The following is a 21,743-nucleotide window of genomic DNA, read 5'->3' on the forward strand; positions in this document are numbered from 1 at the left end:
TGTGTACTTTAAGAGGATGGATTGTACGCTTGTGTGAGTTATATTTCAATAACAAAAATAATTATTTATACTTTTAACCGATTAAAGCTTAAAATTCCTTATTAAAGAAATGCATTTGACAAAACCTAACCTCCATTTCTGATTTTTTAAAAAACCGGCAAATCTGGAATAGAAAGAAATCTTAGACAGGGGATATCTACAAAACATACAGCAAGCATTACAGTAAATGGTGATGTGTTGAATGTTTTTTTCTCTGGAAGGAGGTAAAGGGGCTTCCTCTTACTCTTTCTATATACCAATGTACTAGAGGTCCTAATCATTGCAATAAGGACTCAAAAAAGTCGAAGGGTTGGAAAGAGTAAAAACCTGTCATTTCTTGAAATGATAAAAAAATCTATAGATAAAATATTAAAATTAATATGGGAGTTTTAAAAGGTGCTAGATAGAAGTTCAATAGATGTATTTCTATAGACCATCAACAGAGAGAAAATGGAAAAAAAAAATCTGTAGCCTCAAATTTCAAATGCCTGGCAGTGTAACGATATGCCAGATCATCAGCCTTCTACCTGTGAAAACGTAAAATATAAAATTTTATTTTAAAATATAAAATTGAAGCTCAATCAGTTGAAAGTTGGTCTTCTGATTTGGGTTCAAGTTTTTGATCCCACAGTTGTGCCTTGGCTGCACGCTGAACCTGGAGCCTGCAGCCTGCTTAAGATTCTCATTCTTTCTTTCTCTCTCCCTCTTGTAAAATTAAAAAAAAAAAAAATTATATATATGTGTGAATATGTATATATATGTGTGTGTGTATACACACATATACATATTTGTATATATATGTTTTAAGAAGAAATGAATGGAAAGAATATACCGTGTTTATATATTTCATGTCTGGTTGTTGTGAAACTTAGTTTTTACTGACTCTCTTTGGACTTATTAATGGTAGTCTACCTCATGAAAATTTTCCTTGCTGATTTTTTAAATGTCAGGTTTATTGAGATATGTTTTATATGCAGTAATATTTACCCTTTTGAAGGGCTATAAGTAGGTGAATTCTAACAAATGCATGTAGTTGTGTGACCAACCCTAAAATCAAGACTTTCTGTATGAGCCATCAACAATTGCAAATAATTAAAAAGGAAAAAAAGGTACCATTTATAGTTCATACAAAAACATGCTATATTTATATTAAATCTGATAAAGTATGTCTAATATTTGTATGCTGCAAATTATGCAACCTGATGAGAAATACCAAGACCCCAAAATGGAGAGAGAGATACTCAGTACTTATGAACTGAAGATTCAGTATGTTATTAAAAAGTTATATTTTTCCTCAAATTGATGTTTACGTGAAGTGTATGTTTAATCAGAATCCTAGCAGATATTTTTTTGGTGTAAATTGAAAATTTGATTTAAAAATTTTCATTTTAGGGTGCCTGGGTGGCTCAGTTGGTTAAATGTCCGACTTTGGCTCAGTTCATGATCTTGGCGGTTTGTGAGTTCGCTTGTTTCAGATTCTGTGTCTCCCTCTCTCTCTGCTCCTCCCTGACTCATGCTCTGTTTCCCTCAAATAAATATTTAAAAAATTTTTTTAAATTTTTATTTAAAGAAATTTGTATTTTGTTTTAAGTTTTTAAGAAATCTGTACACCTAGGGGTGGGTGCCTGGATGGCTCAGTTGGTTAGGCATCCGACTTGGGCTCAGGTAATGATCTTGTAGTTCATGGATTTGAGCCCCGTGTTGGGCTCTGTGCTGACAGCTCAGAGCGTGGAGCCTGCTTCGGATTCTGTCTCCCTCTCTCTCTCTCCAAAATAAAATACATTAGGGGCTCCTGGGTGGCTCATTCGGATGAGCATCCGACTTCAGCCTGGGTCATGATCTCACGGTCTGTGAGTTCGAGCCCTGCGTCAGGCTCTGTGCCGATAGCTTGGAGCCTGGAGCCGGTTTCGGATTCTGTGTCTCCCTCTCTCTGACCCTCCCCCGTTCATGCTCTGCCTCTCTCTGTCTCAAAAAAATTAAATGTTAAAAAAATTTTTTTAAAAAAAACCGTAAAAAAATTTGTTTGGAAGAAGTCTCTATACCCAGTCTAGAGCTTGAACTTAAAACCCTGAGATCAAAGTTACCTGTGCTTCCGGCTGAGCCAAGCCAGCCAGTCTCCCTGATTTTAAAGTTTTTATAGAAAAGTACAGATACTGGCGTATAACCCATACGAATTTTGAAAAAGATCAACAAAGTTTAGATAATACCCATCTTAAAATTCCAGCCCTTATTTTTTATGGAAAAGGAAAGAAAACACATCCATACAGAAAACTGTGCATGGTATTTTTAAGTGGTTTTATTCATAACTCTTACTGATTTTTAAATCAGGTTTTGAAACAATGTTGAATTAGTTGTTTAACTGTTACTTTTCTTTTTTCTCTCCACATCCTCTTCTTTTCCCTTCACCTGTCTTCTCTGGACTCCTCTCTTTCCCCTTCTTCCCCCGATTCACATTTAGAGTAGTAGATTCCTTGCTGAAAAACAAGGAAATGTGTTTAATGCAGAATACAGTTAAAGGATGTCAGTTGATAAGAGTGCTGGGGCTGTTTCTCTAGGGGCCTCACAGAATGGCATTTTCTTGTTGGAAACATACAGTTCTGCGTGTGGACCTCAACCATAATTATAGGCTCAGGAACATGACTTGACAGGATTGTAATCAAATCCATTCTTTAGAGGCAGACCCTCCATTATGGAAAATGGAATGACTGAAGGATAGTTACAATAATGATTTATAAGTCGAAACATACTAAACATATTTGTAAAACATGTAATGGTTTTAACAAGTGGGAAGGGAGTTTGGTGAACATGGGGATGAGAACAAGTGTAGTTGATGCAATTGAATGTTCAAAGGCCGTCTGGCTAATAGGATTTATAGTTGAGGTACAGTGGGCTGTCACAGTATTTTCTTTATTTTTATTTTTTTAACGTTTATTCATTTTTGAAAGAGACAGTGGGAGTGGGGGAGGGGCAGAGAGAGGGAGGTACAGAATCCGAAGCAGACTTCAGGCTCCGAGCTGTCAGCACAGAGCCTGATGTGGGGCTTGAACCCACAAACTGTGAGATCATGACCTGAGCCGAAGTTGGACGCTCATCCAACTGAGTCACTCAGGTGCCCCGGGCTGTCACAGTATTGATTGCAGTACGTTTCCCTTTCCTCGGATGCACAGCCTAGATCAGCTTTGATGCTTTAATTTTGTTAAGTTGCTAAACAGTTTATCTTCTGATGAATACCTTCATTATTTTGATATGTGAAAACCTTCCATTTTACATTGATCTGCAGAACTGGCATCAAATGCTCATAATGTAGCTCAGGATCTGCCACACAAAAATTCCTATGGACTCAAAGGTATGGTTTTCTTAATTCTTTAGTTAAAAATCTTCGGGGTGGCTGTCTGGCTCAGTTAGTACAACATGCAACTTTCGATCTTGGGGCTGTAAGTTCAAGCTGCCTGTTGGACATAGAACTTAGTTGAAATAAAAAGAATCTTTCAAAATGCTTACAGTGTCTGCCTTTTTAATCAAGGCTAGTTAAGTAGAATTCATCAAGTGAATATTTGTAAAAACTATATTTTTGCACCTGCTTGATTAAATATCAACTTAAATGTTTTTTAATGTTTATTTTTGAGAGAAAAAATGTGAGTGGGGGAGGGGCAGAGAGAGGGAGACAGAGAATCTGAAGCAGGCTCCATGCTGTCAGTGCAAAGCTGGATATGGAGCTGGAACCCAAGCACTATATAATGACCTGAGCTGAAGTCGGGTGATGAACCAACTCAGCCACCCGTGTGCCCCTTAAATACCAACTTTTGATTATGGAATTGTTTTACAGATTGGCCTTCAAGGCAGCACAGATTTTTATCTCTTTTTTCCTACATGGCTACCTTAATGTGCTTTTGATAGAATGCTAACATCAAGTTAAATGCAACATAAAGCATGCACCTCAAATTTATTGTTTTAAGCTGAAAATAAATCAATATCATTGATGTTTTCCCACGTTTGAGGTGTAGGTTTATAGGTGAGTAATGGGGAAGAAAGTCTTACTGTAAAAGCGTAATATTTCACAATAGTATTAGGATCAGAGCCTGTATTGTTTTACATGTAATGTCTTGTAATTTTTATAGTCTGTATATTTAGGGTGGGTTTTTAGCTTATTTATTTTTGAGAGAGAGAGCGAGTGAGCACAAGCAAGGGAGGGGCAGAGAGAGAGAGGAAGAGAGGATCCCAAGCAGGCTCTGCACTGTCAGCACAGAGCCTGACCCAGGGCTCAATCTCTCAAACTGTGAGATCAAGACCTGAGCCGAAGTCAGAAACTTAACTGACTGAGCCACCCAGGCACCCTGGCCCTGGTTTCTGATAAGGGGTTGCCTTCTCTGTGGTCTGACATAACCACTTGTTGCACTTGGTTGGGACTACGTATTTTGTCTTCTTATTAAATGTACTCAAATTCTAACTATAATCTCCATGTCTAAATTTGTGATTATTTTCTTTTTCAACGTTTTTTTTTTATTTTTTTTATTTTTTTTTATTTTTGGGACAGAGAGAGACAGAGCATGAACAGGGGAGGGGCAGAGAGAGAGGGAGACACAGAATCAGAAACGGGCTCCAGGCTCCGAGCCATCAGCCCAGAGCCTGACGCGGGGCTCGAACTCACGGACCGCGAGATCGTGACCTGGCTGAAGTCGGACGCCCAACCGACTGCGCCACCCAGGCGCCCCTCTAAATTTGTGATTATTTTAATAAGACCCTTCTAAGTGTTAGGCCAGTCTCTTTACGTATACATATATGAAAGTGTGCTTTAACTGAATACCACTGAATTGGACATTTAAAAATGATCACAATAGTAAATTTTATGAGTATTTTATCACAACAATTTTTGGAAAAATATTTTGTAAACTTTTAAGTTTCTTTTTGAGAGAGAGGCAGTGTGAGTTGGGGAGGGGCAGAGAGAGAGAGGGCGAGAGAGAATCCCAAGTAGACTGCACCATGAGCGTAGAGCCTGATGTGGCACTAGAACCCATGAAACCGTGAGATCATGACCTGAGCCGAAACCCACAGTTGGATGCTTAACCAGCTGAGCCACCCGGTGCCCCAGTATTTTGTAAATTTCAGGATACTTTCGATGTTTTATATAGAGGGTTTTGTAATACCTCATCATTGTTTTTCTCCTTTGGAGTATCCCTTCTCAATCTAGATTGATCGACCAATTGATGGATCTTCCCAGCTGTTTTCCAGCTTTCAGGATTTGTTAAGTTTTTATTTATTTTGAGTGAGAGGGAGAGTGGGGGAGGGACAGAGTGAGAGAGAGAGAGAAAATTGCAAGCAGGCTCAGAAATGTCATCATGGAGCCCAACACGTGCTTGATCTCTTAGACTGTGAGATCATGACCTTAGCTGAAATCAGGAGTTGGATGCTCAACCAACTGACCCTTGCCAGCTGCCCTGATTTTTTTTTAACATTTTATTTTAAAGTAATTTCTATATCAAACGTGGAGCTTGAACTTAACTCCAAGATCAAGAGTTGCATGTTCTTCCAACTGTCCCAGCCAGGCACCCCCCCAACTTTTAAGAGTTTTGCTATACTTTATTTTCCCCATAAACTTTCTCTTCCCTTTCTAGCTTTCATTAACTTTTTTTTGTCCTCCACATTTCTAATTATTAATCAGCTGTGTGTGATTTATTGTTTAAAAATATACACCATGATCACCCACAACATTTTTGTCTTTCCAGTGAAATAGGGCTTTGGTATTTAACATCATGCTAAACATGTAGTCTTTTTTTTTTTTTCCCCCAGTTTTTATTTATTTATTTTGAGAGAGTGAAAGCTTGAGCAGGGGAGGGGCAAAGAGAGGAGAAAGTGTTAATGTGAAGCAGGCCCCACACTGCCAGCATGGAGCCTGATGAAGGACTTGAAATCATGAATCCTGAGATCATGACCTGAGCCAAAATCAAGAGGTGGACGGCTGAGCCACCCAGGCGCCCCAAACATGTAGGCTTTTAACCCAGTATTGGTTGGTTGATGATTGATGATGAAGGGTTTCCGAGAAAAATTCCACCATAAATTGTTTCCTACTAAGAGTCTTTTTTTTTTTTTTTAAAGATTTTTTTTTAACGTTTATTTATTTTTGAGACAGAAAGAGACAGAGCATGAATGGGGGAGGGTCAGAGAGAGAGGAAGACACAGAATCTGAAACAGGCTCCAGGCTCTGAGCAGTCAGCACAGAGCCTGACGCGGGGCTTGAACTCACAGACCGTGAGATCATGACCTGAGCCGAAGTCGGACGCTTAACCAACTGAGCCACCCAGGTGCCCCTCCTACTAAGAGTCTTAAAGGCCTTGAAGATGAATGTTTTAGGAGTGATTTTCGAGCCTCTGCAGTTGTTTTCTTTTTCTTGATTAGAATGCTCCTAAAACTGCTTACGTTGAACTCCTGCTTTTTCTAGGATTCCTTAATCTTTAGAGTACTGTCTCCTATGATAAATTGACAGCATGAACCATAGGGTAGGTTGGATCAAGGTAGCACCAGGAACACTGTATACTGGCTGCCCTTTAAGTTAGTCTCGTTGTGAGTTAAAAAAAAATTATTTTAATGTTTGTTTATTTTTGAGAGAGAAAGAGTGGGAACGGGGGAGGTGCAGAGAGAGGGGGAGACACAGAATCCAAACGGGCTCCAGGCTCTGAACTATCAGCACAGAGTACGACTCGGGGCTTGAACTCATAGGCCTGGAGATCATGACCTGAGCCAAAGTTGGACGCTTAACCGACCAAGCCACCCAGGCGCCCCTAGTTGTGAGTTTTTAAAACTATATATCTACTTAGAGAAAAGTCTTGACGGAGATCTATTAAAACATTGGGGATTATGTATCAGTGCCTTGAAGAAAATCACATTGCAGAAGGAATATAAGAGTGGAGAGTAGGTAGATGGTTTGCCTTAGATATATTTAGCTTTGTGTACAGGGTGATCTCTAAGAAGCCTAGGCAGAGGTCTAGAGAACAACTTTTCACTACTGATTTCTGACTGGGACTAATTGCAACTCGTATTTTTTCACTTAAACTAGGACCTCTTCCTAGTTTTAAGAGGCTGTTTGAATTGGGAGTGCATGGGTGGCTCAATCAGTTGCGCTTTCGACTTCGGCTCAGATCATAAGCTCGTGGTTTGTGGGTTCGAGCCTCACATCAGACTCTGTGCTGACAGCTTGGAGCTTGGAGCCTAGAGTCTGCTTTGGATTCTGCGTCTCCCTCTCTCTGTGACCCTCCCCCACTCACACTCTCTTTGTCTCTATCAAAAAGAAAAACCTTAAAAAAAGTTTTAATTCAAAGAGATATTTGGGTCCACTTAAATTCCTAATTGTTTTATGATATTTCTGGAAAAGTTGTGGAAACCATTAAAAGGTATGATGAGTGAACCAGTAGAAAGGATCACACTGTCAGTTCAGAACATTCTGCATTAATGTTTATGATTATTTCAAGGATACATGCAGTTGAGAGGCACAGAAGAACAAACAGTGCCTGTATCCATGTTCTTCCTTCCTTTAATGTATATGTCCCATGATCCATGATGATAGATGACATCTCTCAGTGATGTGTGTAGGGTTCTCACACTGGAGGGAATGTTTTTTAGGTTTGAAATATCTCGTATATAGTAGCATATCTTAGGGGACATTTTACAGAGCGCCATACTGCATACATTCATCAATTCTATGTTTGCCATAACCAGTCCTAAACTAGGGACATCCACCTGAAAGAATTCCATTAGGAAGGACTCTTTTCATAGGTAACACCTTCTGTTTATTCATGAAACAGTTGGTTATTAGGTTATAGACCTAGTTCTAAGGAAGTTAGATCTGGTTACCTGCCCTTTTCTCAATTGTTTTCCACTTCTTCTCTTCCTTTTGTCCTTTGCATACACAAACCTCATTGTAGGTCGATGCTCAGCTCATTTCTTCCCTGTTGAAGGAGTGAAAACATGCACAGTCTTACTTCCTGGGGGTAGTTATAGTTGATATCTTTGTGTATTTTCTTACGAAATCATTTTCTCTGATTTTTGCACGTATTTGCATGTAAGTCAGCATTTCTGAATACAAATGCTTCTCTTTAAATATTTATTCTGTAAGAATTGTTTGAGCAGATCTTCTGCATCTGCTCATCAGCAATTAGTATATAGCACCAGAATTTATGTGAGCAGGACTAATGCTCAGCTTTGCTGGAGATCTAATTAGGGAACCATAGAATGGACCTAATATCTTTTTTAAGTTTATTTATTTTGATAGAGAAAGCATGAGCAGGGGAGGGGCAGAGAGAGAGAGAGAGAAAGAAAGAAAGAATTCCAAGTAGGCTCTGCACTCTTAGCGTTGAGCCTGACATGGGTCTCCAACCCAGGACCGTGAGATCATGGCCTGAGCTGAATCCGAGTTGAACACTTTCTACTGAGCCATCCCAGGCACCCCTTTAATATCTTACAAAGAGGATGCATCTATAAATTCAGTAGTTCAGTAATCTACCTGAAATTAAGATCCAGCCAAGCCAGCTTCATAATGAATTTTGCTCTGTTTTAAATGTTACATATCATAAGGCTCTCATGGTTAAATATGTGTATTTGTGCTATGCTCATATTTTATTAATCATGGCAGAATTGCTTGGATATGATCTACACTGAAGCAAAATTAGTGTGAGACTTTGCTTTCAGTTTATGTGGATAGTATCTAGCTAAGTTGAATTTGACTACATGGCATTTTATTGAGAATAGATCAGGAGCTTCATATTAGATTGTAAACTAAATTACTAATAAGATTTATGACACATTTTATACAGTATACGATAGAGAATTAGTTGGAGTGAGATGATATTTGACTTTGTGATGTAAACTATGATTATTGTCAGCAGGGGCCTGGAAGAATTCGGTGGAAGAGTGGACAACAGACGACTGGACTGAAGATGTAAGTATTTAGCATCAGATTAGATCTGTCTTCCTCTTGTTTTCTGGTAAGGGCATGCATTCTTTGAAAAAGCTGGAAACATCTTGTAGTTGCCCATGGCTCTTTTTCAGACATGTGATTATCGTGTTTTTAAGATTTTTAAGAAACTTGGTTTTGATTTAGGTCATGATCTCATGGTTTGTGAGATCCAGTCCTGCTGTAGGGCTCTGTGCTGACATTGAGGAGCCTGCTGGGAATTCTCTCTCTGCCTCTCTCACTCTGCCCCTCCCCTGCTCATGTTCACCTGCCTGCCCTGCAGATGGATAGATAGATAGATAGATAGATAGATAGATAGATAGATAGATAGACAGACAGACAGACTGACTGACTGACTAACAAAAAATTGACAAGGTGTTAGGGATGCCTGACTGGCTCAGTCTGAAGAACATGGGACTCTTGAACTGGGGGTCATGAGTTCGGTCCCCATATTGGGTGTAGAGATTACTAAAACATAAACTTAAAAAAAAGGATCAGGTGTTAAGTAGGCCTAAAAATCATTTTTTAGCTTATCTTTTGTTTTTAAATGTTAAAAAAAATTAAAAAAAAATTTTTTTTTTAAATGTTCATTTATTTTTGAGACAGAGAGAGACACGGCATGAATGGGGGAGGGGCAGAGAGAGAGGGAGACACAGAATCTAAAGCAGGCTCCAGGCTCTGAGCCATCAGCCCAGAGCCCGACGTGGGGCTCGAACTCACGGACTGCGAGATCGTGACCTGAGCTGAAGTCGAACGCCCAACCGACTGAGCCACCCAGGCGCCCCAGTGTTTATTTTTGAGACAAAGAGCGACAGAGCATGAACAGGGGGAGGGTCAGAGAGAGGGAGACACAGAATCTGAAGTAGGCTCCAGGCTCTGAGCTGTCATCACAGAGCCCGACGCGGGGCTCGAACTCATGGACGGTGAGATCATGACCTGAGCCGAAGTTGGATGCTTAACCAAGTGAGCCACCCAGGCACCCCTGTTTTTAAATTTTTTTAATGTTCATTTATTTTTGAGAGAGAAACAGAGACCGAGCATGAACAAAGGAGGAGCAGAGAGAGAGGGAGACACAGAATCCAAAGCAGGCTCCAGGTCTGAGCTGTCAGCACAGAACCCAATGCAGAGCTTGAACTCAGGAGCTGTGAGATCATGACCTGAGCCAAAGTCAGATGCTTAACCACCCAGGAGCCCCTGTTTTGTTCTGATAACTATTGCCCTGGCCTGTGGATGTTTATTTTTTATAACATTTTAATTAAAGGAGATAGTGTTTTGGTCACAGTTGAAATTAACTGATTCTGGTTCTAGGCCCAACCCCTTCTTCTTAAAACTAGACTAGCTTTTTATATTCATTTATTTGATAACCATTTTCGAGTGTACTACACTAGCTTCTCAGTGTTGATCTATAACTCTGGGCTCAGCATAACATGCTGTTTGACAAAAAAAAGATTTAATTTTAAAAAATGTCGGGGCGCCTGGATGGCGCAGTCGGTTAAGCGTCCGACTTCAGCCAGGTCACGATCTCGCAGTCCGTGAGTTCGAGCCCCGCGTCGGGCTCTGGGCTGATGGCTCGGAGCCTGGAGCCTGTTTCCAATGCTGTGTCTCCCTCTCTCTCTGCCCCTCCCCCGTTCATGCTCTGTCTCTCTCTGTCCCAAAAATAAATTAAAAACGTTGAAAAAAAAAAAAATAAAAAAAAAAAAAAAAAAAAAAAAAATGTAACTGTGGGGCGCCTGGGTGGCGCAGTCGGTTAAGCGTCCGACTTCAGCCAGGTCACGATCTCGCGGTCCGTGAGTTCGAGCCCCGCGTCAGGCTCTGGGCTGATGGCTCGGAGCCTGGAGCCTGTTTCTGATTCTGTGTCTCCCTCTCTCTCTGCCCCTCCCCCGTTCATGCTCTGTCTCTCTCTGTCCCAAAAATAAATAAAAAATGTTGAAAAAAAAAAAAATTAAAAAAAAAAATGTAACTGAACTAATAGCCCTATACCATATTTTATGTCATTTTTCTGTTTGACCCTCAAGGTCCAGAACATGTATGTATGTGATAGACTGGTAGAGCAGACATCATGATGGAGAGTAAAGGCCCTTTAAGTATTGATCTTTAATATAAAGTGACCCAGTCTTTGAAATTGTTGAGATTATTTTTCCCTGTCTTAACATTCTGTACTCACAAGTATATCTTTAAAATTTTATTTATTGATATTTATTTATTTATTTATTTATTTAAGAGTTTACTTATATTATTTTGGCAGGGCGGCGGGGAGGCGGTCAGAGAAAGAGAATCCCAAGCCTGGTCTGTGCTATCAGCACAGAGCTCCACACGGGGCTTGATACCGATCTAAAAAATTAAAAAAACAGGGGTGCCTGTGTGGCTCATTGAGTTGGTTCAGCTCATGATCTCATGGTTCGTGGGCTTGCCCTTGTCAGGTTGTGTGCTGACAGAAGCCTGGAGCCTGCTTCAGATTATGTGTCTCCCTCTCTTTGCCCCTCCCCTGCTCATGCTCGTTTGTGCGCTCTCTCTCTCTCGCTCTCTCTCTCTCTCTCAATATTAAAAAAAAAATAATGGTTATTGAAACATGAGTAATCTAAGGTGCCAATCTAAAATTACTTGAATTATTAACCTTTCCCTTCCTTTTCCTTTTTAAAATTTTCTTTTAAGTAAGCTTTGCCCAGCATGGGGCTCAAAGCCGCATCCACTTTAAATAATTTTTACATATTTCTTTCTAGTCTTTTTATTTTGAGAGAGTAAGAGCAAGAGTGGGAGAAGGGCAGAGAGAGGTAGACAATCCCAAGCAGGCTCCATGCTTTCAACACAGAGCCTGATGTGGGGTTTGGTCTCACGAACCGTGAGATCTTGACCTGATCTGGGATCAAGAGTCAGATGGTCAAGGGGCGCCTGGGTGGCGCAGTCGGTTAAGCGTCCGACTTCAGCCAGGTCACGATCTCGTGGTCCGTGAGTTCGAGCCCCGCGTCAGGCTCTGGGCCGATGGCTCGGAGCCTGGAGCCTGTTTCCGATTCTGTGTCTCCCTCTCTCTCTGCCCCTCCCCCGTTCATGCTCTGTCTCTCTCTGTCCCAAAAATAAATAAAAAACGTTGAAAAAAAAAAATTAAAAAAAAAAAAAAAAAAAAAAAAGAGTCAGATGGTCAATAGGCTGATCCATCCAGGTGCCCCAAGATTGCATATTTTAAAATTCTAGAAAATAGAACCCTAATCTGTAGTCACAGAAAACACATTGGTGGTTTCCTGGGGACTAAGGTGAGTGGTGGGAGGGATTGATTACACAGGGACAGGAGCAAACTTTTAGGGTAATAAATATGTTCATTGTCATGATTTTGTGATGATTTCATGGGCATATAAATATGACAAAACCCAGTTATTTGCTTTGGATATTTGCAGCTTATTGGATGTGATATACCCCCAATAAAGTTGTTTTTATAAAAACAAAAAAACCTATGACTTAATAAAAAAGAAATACAGATTACTAATAAATGAAATACTAAAACCATCTGTTTGGGGGAAGAAGAAACATCAGGTTTTTGCTCTTTCAAACTTTTGGCATTTGTGGTGGTTTTACTGGTGTTTTCATTTTGTATAATGTCAAATAGAACAGCGTGACTAGGACTCGAACCCTGGTCTGACTTCATTGTTTCTCTGATGTGAAGTCCTTTTTTCGGGTTTGTGAATTTAAAAATTACCTTCCCCCTAACAAAATTGTTATGATCACTTGTGTATTTCTTCTGTTTTAGACCACTTTTTGGGTGAAGTGTAATGAGAGTACTGGTGACTAAAAATTGTCAGAAATTTTATTAAAAATTTTTTTTATCATTTTTATTTACTTTTTTGAGAAACAGAGACATTATGAGAGGGGGTGGGGCAGAGAGAGAGGGAAACACAATCTAAAGCAGGCTACCAGCTCTGAGCTGTCAGCACAGAGCCTGACGTGGAGCTTGAACTCAAGAACTGTGAGATCATGACCTGAGCCAAAGTCAGACGCTCAACCGACAAGCCACCCAGGCGCCCCAAAATTGTCAGAAATTGGATACATTTTGGGTTTTATGTTACGTAAAATAAGAGCAAAGTATTTTTTTATTCGTTTCCATACAGCTTTCTGAAACAAAAGTCTTCACTGCCTCAGCTGTTCCAGCAGAGAATCATGTCACACCTGGGCAAAGGTAAACACTTTTTGTCCCCTTTTGTTATTCAAAGCATAATTTAAATTTCTTACTCCAGAAATTTGTTTTGGTTCTCAGGTCTCTTTCTGTTTTTTCCTTTTCTTGAATCTCTTCCTGTTTTTACTATTTTCTTCTGAGAATTTGTTTTATCCTTAACCTTCCTTGTGAACTGACATAGCCTACATCATTATCTACTTAGTTGTATCCACTAATGAATTAAAATAGCAATTATGTGTGTGATTTGTTATCATTTGTTGTAGAGATTATATTAAGCCTATTTATGGTGGTTCTTTTTTACTTTGGTAAATGCAGTATATTGTTTGACAGATAAACTTAATACAAAATACCTTTGGTTTTCTGTGTGTAATACCATTTATTTAGGCATTCTCATACTAATACAAATTTCTCATTTTATGTGGGCTCTTCTATTTCTTTCCTCTCCTCTCCTCCCCTTTCCCCTTCTCCCTTCTCCCCTTCCCCTCTTCCCCTCCCTCCTCCCCCTCCCCTCTCCTCTTGTTCTTCAAATGTTTATTCATTTTTAGAAGGAGAGAGAGCAAGCCGGGAAGGGGCAGAGAGAAGAGAGATGGAGAGAGAGACTCCTAAGCAGGCTCTCTGCACTGTCAGCATGCAGCCTGACATGGGGCTCAATCTTATGACCTTGGGATCATGACTTGAGCTGAAAACAAGAGTTGGACGCTCAACCGACTCAGCCACTCAGGTGCCCCAGGATCATTTTTATTTAAGAAAAACAACAACAACAAAAACCTCCGATACTTGATAACGGCTTGGGTCATGACCTCATGGTTGGTTAGACTGATCTCTGTGTCCAGGATCTGCACTGACAGTACAGACCCTGCTTGGGATTCTCTCTCTCTCTCTCTCTCTCTCTCTCTCTCTCTCTCTCTCCCCCTCTCCCTCTCTCTCCCTCCCTCCCTCCCTCCCTCCCTCCCTCCCTCCCTCCCTCCCACTCCTAAAAATAAATAAACATTAAAAAATATATGAAGCCCCTTCTCTATTCACTGAAGCAGAGGAAAGGATGGGTTCAGAGGTCACAGTTGGGCATGGGAGGGAATTTAAAGAAGAAAAGAAAAATATACTTATTTAATGGTTAGTTAATAGACACTGCTATACTATATTAATACATCTTACCAACTTTTTGGAATAGAACTTGCTGTATTGTGTGTGTGTGTGTGTGTGTGTGTGTGTGTGTGTGTGTGTGAGAGATAATGCATCTTTTGAGATGGGTTATATGTAATATAACTACCCTGTATTTATATCCTTGGAGTTAGGATATCATAAGTATAACATCACCTGGGGATCCAAAATACTAGTCTGGTACTTTAGCCTGGTTACAGGAGAGTAAGTGTGGGTAGTGCATAAGGAGAGGAATACAGGCCTAGGAACTTTGATCTTTATTAGATAGTAGTGGGCCTTGAATTATTTGACCTTCCAGAATCTGCCTCACTGGCATGGTGAGCGTTTCAGACAGGAGAACTGAGTGGGAACTGGCCTTTGAAATGGTTTAAGGGAGCAAATTACCTTGTTAGTAAATTCTGAGCACCTTGCAGTTTCTGTGGAGGAGTTAGTAGCTAGTTCACTCACATGTCAGGTTGTATATATCTTGAAGATCATTTCTTCCTCAGGCTTTTAGGTTTTCAGGCCGTAAGTTTTAAGTTGGAATATCTGTTTTTCTGGGGACATTACAAGTGTTCTAGAGAGGATTTGTTACTGTGTTTTCCCCCCTGAATGTTTAAGAGAGAAAATTATTGGAGATTTATATAAGCTTAAATATCTTATACCGTAGAATGTAGAAATATTTATGACTGTTTGGATTGTCTACTATGGCTGTGGTTCTCAATCCCTCAAAATAGAGATTCACCCTCTTTGAGGCAAGTTGAAGAGACACTGGTTCCAAGTAATGAATGGGGCAAAGTATTCTAAAGAAAATGAGCCAAACTTCAGAATACTGTTTACTCAATTGCTCCAGGTTTTCAAATGAGTTGTTATTGTGCTATTTCTGTGGAACTATCTCAATGCACCTTTTCATTTCTCTTCTCTGCAAAGCCCTGCTTTAGTCTCTGTGGCTTCATATGCTTTTTTTTTTTTTTTTTTTGGTCATTGATGCTGTTCTTTTGGCTCCTTTAAACTACAGTTTCCAAAAGTTTTCCTCACTTAAATTATAACTTTTTTAAAACTTTATTTATTTAAATAATCTCTGCATTCAGCGTGGGGCTTGACTTATGACCCTGAGATCACCTCACTTAGATTATTTTTAACATGAATTTACTTTATATTGATACACTTCTCAAATTCATTGTTGGTAAGATGTGCTTTTGACTCATTCCTCATTTGCTTTTTGTCTGCTTAGCATTGATCTGGTAGCCTTGCTCCAGAAGCCTGTTCCTCCCAGTCAAGCCTCAGAAGTCAACTCCTTTGAAACTTCCCAACAACAGGGCTTTGGCCAAGCCCTTGTCTTCACAAATTCTCAGCACAACAATCAGATGGCACCAGGGACTGGCAGCTCCACTGCTGTCAACTCCTATTCTCCTCAGAGTCTGGTAACTCACTTTTATTTTAGTATGGGATTTGAAGGACTGTACCCACGAACAAATGTATTCTAGAATGACACATGCCTGATAATTATTTTCTAAATACAAAAATATTTAGACGATCTCAGTCCAGAAAACAATGATGTGATACTTTCCAAGCACATATCTGATGATTCCATGTGGAATTCAACTACTCTGAGTTTCCTGGACAATGATTTTTAAAAAATGCTTCTTTATGATTAGTTGAAATCTTTTAAGTCTTAATCACTGAGGCATCCTTCTTATTAATAATTTTTTTCTTGTATTTTCTTTGAAAGTCTGTACTTAAGACATTAAAATTTTCATTTGTTTTCCAGTGTAATAAAATGCAAATGTTTGTCAGTATTGGCTTGCTAAAATCATGCTAAAACAGTTCTTTCTAAGTCTAGGAAGGCTTTTATTTTTTGCATTTTTAATTGTTATTCATAAAATTAGTGTATCTTTTCATAAAACTTCACTTTGTAGCAGAAGCCCTTTTAATGTGGATGTGTTTTCCTTAAAATAAGGGTCATCTGCCGCTTGCATATCTGACTTTAACTTCCTATGAGAATTTAGCTCCTATCAGAAAGGACTTCAGGAACTGTTAGTGAAGGATATGAAGATAACCAAAGAATGTAGTTGCAGAATAATGGTGAACTGAAGGCCCTAACTGGAGGTACTGCTCAGTTGGCAGTGAGGTGTTCTCAGTTGGAACACCTCCAAATACAGATCCACAGCTTTCACTAGTGGTAATTATTTTTGTTCATTCTTTGTTGTGTTTTACCTGAAATCCATGGTTGAGAAACAGAATTTATAAATATGATAATAATCTTTCTCTCCTACTTGACTCAAAAATCATTTGCTGAACCACTTCATAAAATGGAGAATTTAATATGTAAACTTTTCATTGTGGTGTTCTACTCTGCACAGCCACGTTATGTCATGTATAACTGGCTTGAGAATTTGGCATTTTTAGTACCACTGATGATTGTGTACGAGAGAATGTGAGTGCTTGAAGTGGGACAGCCCAAGGCATGATGCTATCTCTATTTTGAGGGGGTCTCAAGTTTTTCTTTTTTTTTATAAAGATTTTATTTTAAGTAATCTCTATCCCCAATATGGGCTCGAATTTATAACCCCAAGATCAAGAGCTGTATGCTTCACCAACTGAGCAAGCCAGGTGCCCCAGTACCCTCATGGTTTGAGGTGAACCATCCCTGTCCTTTCTTCCTCCGATGTCTTTCTATCTGCTACTGGTCTGCTGATGTAATGTCTATGCGAACTGTTGGAATCTTAGCCAGGCCACTCAGCATAGGTAGGACATGAGTTTTGTTTGTTTTATTATTTTGTTTTTTTTCTTTTTAGGACATGTGTTTTTTGTTTTGTTGTGTTTCTTTTTTAACAGTGCCTTCAGGTGTGTTGCCTTTTGTAATGAATAATACCTTGAGAAACTGGAACAAGTAATGTTTAGCATATTAGAGGAGTGGTGCTCAACCTACTGTACTTTCATAATCACTGGGGAACTTCAGTAAATAACAACAGTAGTAAGGATAATAAAATAATGCCAGAGTCTGCACAAACCAAATAAGTCAGAATCTTGGGATTGCGAGTTGGGCATTTGTGTGTATTTGTGTATATGAGTGCAGGCATACTTGTGTATCAATACACATTTTTAAAGCCCCCATCTATTGAAGTGTAGGTGAAATTGAGAAGTCCTGTGCTAAATGTTAACCTGAAGCAAGGTGCTAGTCCTTGACTCAGTGATTTCATTATGTTGTAAAACACACAGAAACTGCATTTGATAGTATTGGCTAACGCAGGATAGAAATTAGGTAGGAAAAGAGGAAGAACAAAAGCATCATTCTGGAAGCCTTTACTGAACAAGTGGGCTTGAACTGGGTTTTTGGATTTGTAGCCACATAAGACAGGTGTTTTGGCAGCATGAAATAGCAAGGATTCTAAAGTAGTGATAAATAATGTTAGTAGATTGTGTGATGTGCAGTAACTCCCTACAACTTAAATGTTTTACTCAAATTGGAGAATTTGGTCTTCCTTAGAACAACTGGGATACTCCATGCCTTTGGATATTGTTAACAGAAACAATTATTTCAGCTTTCTACATCTGATCTCTTAAGAGAATGCAAGTCATTTCTATTTGTGACCTTTTAAATGGTTTTGAAAGGTTTTTCTTGGGGAGGGGGGCTTGAGAGCGAGCGCTCAGAGCATAGATGGCACAGAGAGGGGAGAGAGAATCCCAAACAGGCTCCATGTGTCAGTGCAGAGCCCAATGAGGGTCTTGCTCAAACCATGAGATCATGACAAAATCAAGAGTTGGACTGAGCCACACAGACACCCCTTGAAAAGCTATTTTTTGACAACTTATCTTTTTCAGAAACTGAATGATCTTGATAGGTAAAAATGAAGTTGATCTGCTGTTGTGTTCACTAGTCCTAGGGTCTCATTCTCCTTGGATATTTTCCCAATAGTTTATTTTTGCTTTGGTTTCCCTTGCCTTAGGAGATGTATCTAAAAAATGTTGCTATGGCTGATGTCAAAGAAATTATTGTTTGTGTTCTCTTCTCGGATTTTTATGGTTTCAGGTCTCATATTTAGGTCTTTAACCCACTTTGAGTTTATTTTTGTGTACGGTGTTAGAAAGTGGTTATAAAGTGGTCTTTTACATATATCATTCTCTTTGGATCTTGGTATGTGACCTGACAGGATAGATGGGGGAGGTGTAACATTTTCTTTTGTATACTTGTGGAGCATTTTTGGTGTTCTTAGTCATCAAAATAGCTCGAAATAAGCACAGCGGTGTCCAGGGTATCTGTCCAGTACACAGATACTTCATGTGTAAATCATTGTCTGATTTTAGAATATTAACTTTTTAGACAGGTACTGCAAACTGCATTTAATATTGTAGGATTACATGGCTGAGCCTTTCTGTGACCAAACTTAAAGATGATTATTGTTGTTCCATATTTTGAGAAAGTACTATATTTTTATTTCTCTAGCTTGTCTTTGTCATTTAATTCATGATATTTCTCTTTAGAAAACTATTTTGTTTGTGAACTTGTGACATCACTTTTATCCTAAAATCCAGGGAAAATAGTCCTCTTCCTTTAACCTCTCATCAGAATCAGGACTGATTCTTGGATTTAATCAGATCTTTTTTGGTAATATTTTCCTGTAGTATTTGCTCAGGTGAGTCTTGTTGATTCCATGTTCTGGGTTATAGATTTTAAAATCCTTGTGAAAATACTTGGTATGTTTTAACTCTGGGATAGATTTGTATTGCTGAAGGTTTTTCTTTTTCTTTCTCTTTAAAGTCATCCGTCCTTGGTTCAGGATTTGGAGAGCTTGCACCTTCCAAAATGGCAAACATCACCAGCTCCCAGATTTTGGACCAATTGAAAGCTCCAAATTTGGGCCAGTTTACCACTACCCCAAGTTCACAACAGAATAGTACAAGTCCCCCCACAACTACTACTTCTTGGGACCTCAAGTCCTCAACTTCCCAGTCCTCAGTCCTTAGTCATTTTGGTAAGTATACATGTTCTGTGGTGGTTTGCCCCTAGTGAGGACATGCTGAACATTAGCAGAGTGTGTTGACTTGTAACGCTAATGTGGAATTTATCCAGAGGTACTATTTAGTAGAATATCTATAGCATTTCTGAATTAATTCCGTTAGCTTTGTATTTAGTTAGTAGTAGTAGTGGTAGAAGTAATATTAGAACATACTTTGAAGAGATGTGCAAAAGCATGGGAAAGCCATGCAAATATATGGAAACAACACTTTGTAAGTAAAGGCCGAAACAGAATTTTCTAAGCTGTATTACAGTAGGGTGGGGACCGAGTCAGGGATGTGGACAACGTTAAAAGAAAATTTTTTTTTAATGTTTATTTTGAGAGAGACAGCACAAGCGAACAACAAGTAGGGGAGGGGCAGAGAGAAGGAGAGACAGAATCCTGAGCAGGCTCTGTGCCATAAGTGCAGAGTCAGTGCGGGGCTCAAACTCACGAACTCTGAGATCATGGACCTGAGCCGAGATCAAGAGTCAGACACTTAACAGACACCGCTACCCAGGCACCCCTGGACAACATTTTAAATCACACCCTATGGATTGCTTTCTCATTCTAACATTCGTATGTATCTATCATGATTTGTGCCAGGCTTACTGTCAGTGGTTTGTAACATAAACGCACCATGTGTAAGTTTGATAATTTCTAATCTATACTACTGTAGACTTTGTGATGTTAAAACACCCATTTCCTGTTAACATATGCATGCCACACTGCATTAAGGAACAGCAGAGGATTGTATTAACCATAGGGTTGGTTTCCTGGGCAGGTTTATGTTTAGGACTTATTCAAAGAGATAGAAGTACATTTCTCTACTCAAAGAAATAGTTCTTTGTAATGGAAGTGCTTGAGACCACTCCCATGTTTGAAGTGATGTCCACCAGGCTTCAAAATGAGGCGTATCTATTCATTAGAGCCTCATTGCCCAAAGTTTTTTACCGTCTGCTGAATACATACTAAAAGTCCACATTCCCAGAAGGAAAGTAACTGTATGCTATAAACCACATTGTACAAACATTAAAGGCACAGAGTCACTTTTAACTGTTAAGAATGCTGGCAGCCTTTGCCTGGAACATATCAAAAGTCTATGTTCCCAGACACTAGCCAAGAGCCAGTTAAACAAGTTGGCATTTTTGATGGCAGCTATAGTGCTGTGTTAATCTTTTTCTGCAGACCCACTGCAGTGGGTGATAAGGGTTTTTAGATTTGCACATGGTATTCCCATGTTCCTTATAAATCCTGTCTTCTTCCTACATGCCTCTAATATAAAGTCCAAAAATAGATTTATCTAAGATGGAAATACATTAAGTCATGGGTTGGCAAACCTTCAACTAGATTTGTCACCTCTTTTTGCAAATACGGTTTTATTGGAACACAGCCATTACCACTCATCATGTTTTTTTTTTTTTTTTTTAATGTTTATTTTTGAGAGAAGGCGTGCACGCACACACGAGCAGGGGAGCACAGAGAGAGAGGGAGACAGAGAATTCAAAGCAGGCTTCACGCTGTCAGTGCAAAGCCTGATGTGGGGCTTGAAATCATGAACCACAATATCATGACCTGAGCTGAAATCAAGATTCTGATGCTTAACCAGCTGAGCCACCCAGGCGCCCATTATGTGTTGTCTTAGCACTACTTGCAGTCTATAGAGGGAGAGTTGAGTAGTTGCTAACAGATGGCCTTCACAGCCTAAAATATTTACTATCTGGTTCTTTGCTGAAAAAAATTACCAACTTCTATCGTATATGACTTGAAAATCATGTAGATAAAGGGTAACTTCCTTATAGAAAAGAGTAACTAAAGGGGTGCCTGGGTGACTCCGTCAGTTGAGCGTCTGTCTTCAGCTCAGGTCATGATCTCGCAGTTTGTGAGTTCAAGCCCCGCGTCGGGCTCTGTGCTGACAGCTCAGAGCCTGGAGCCTGCTTTAGATTCTGTGTCTCCCTCTCTCTGCCCCTTCCCCACTCATGCTCTGTCTCTCTCTGTCTCTAAACATTAAAAAAAAAAGAGTAACTAAAAATCAAGGAGATGAACAACAAAGTAAAAAAATCGTCAACAAGGTATGGTCAGAGTTCATAGGCAAGGTATATTGGAGTGTATGAAATGATGCTTCATCCAACTTATTTTTATTTGCATCTTTTATGCTATTTTCCATTATTCAAATTAGGAAAAGAATCTTGAAGTATTTGTCAAAATGAAGAGTTGTTCTTTGAACCAATAACTCTTTTCTACAGGTATACTTGCACTTGAGCAAACTGTCTTACATAAAAAACCGTGCATTACAGCATTGTTTTTCATAGCAAGAGTTGGGAAATCTAAAAGCCCTTTAATATAGTACTGGTTTTAAAACTTGATGCCTATGTACACTGGATTACTATGTGGCCACAAAAATGAAGTAGCTCTTCACACATTAATGTGGAACAGTTTCTGAAAACTAAATGGTTTGTGA

At 39.4% G+C, this 21,743-nt stretch overlaps 1 protein-coding gene and 1 non-coding gene across 9 annotated transcripts in view; both read left to right on the forward strand.

The window, feature by feature from the left end:
- UBAP2 (ubiquitin associated protein 2) overlaps window positions 1–21,743 on the forward strand; it is a 112,030-nt gene that overhangs the window by 67,658 nt on the left and 22,629 nt on the right. For 4 of the 8 annotated variants that reach the window (XM_058695095.1, XM_058695099.1, XM_058695100.1 and 1 more), the window contains 5 exons: window positions 3,320–3,385; window positions 8,913–8,968; window positions 13,081–13,148; window positions 15,517–15,706; window positions 19,045–19,258. In XM_058695095.1, coding sequence (XP_058551078.1) covers window positions 3,320–3,385; window positions 8,913–8,968; window positions 13,081–13,148; window positions 15,517–15,706; window positions 19,045–19,258 — 594 coding nt within the window. Of the gene's footprint in view, window positions 1–1,431; window positions 1,496–3,319; window positions 3,386–8,912; window positions 8,969–13,080; window positions 13,149–15,516; window positions 15,707–19,044; window positions 19,259–21,743 lie in introns of all 8 variants that reach the window. The other 4 variants (XM_058695096.1, XM_058695102.1, XM_058695097.1 and 1 more) reach the window with 4 other exon arrangements.
- On the forward strand, window positions 15,825–15,907 carry LOC131492286 (small nucleolar RNA SNORD121A). Its single transcript, XR_009251990.1, has one exon. It is a non-coding gene; the product is annotated as a small nucleolar RNA SNORD121A (small nucleolar RNA).

This window comes from Neofelis nebulosa, chromosome 12, assembly GCF_028018385.1.
Source record: "Neofelis nebulosa isolate mNeoNeb1 chromosome 12, mNeoNeb1.pri, whole genome shotgun sequence".
In the NCBI taxonomy this organism is placed as follows: domain Eukaryota; kingdom Metazoa; phylum Chordata; class Mammalia; order Carnivora; family Felidae; genus Neofelis; species Neofelis nebulosa.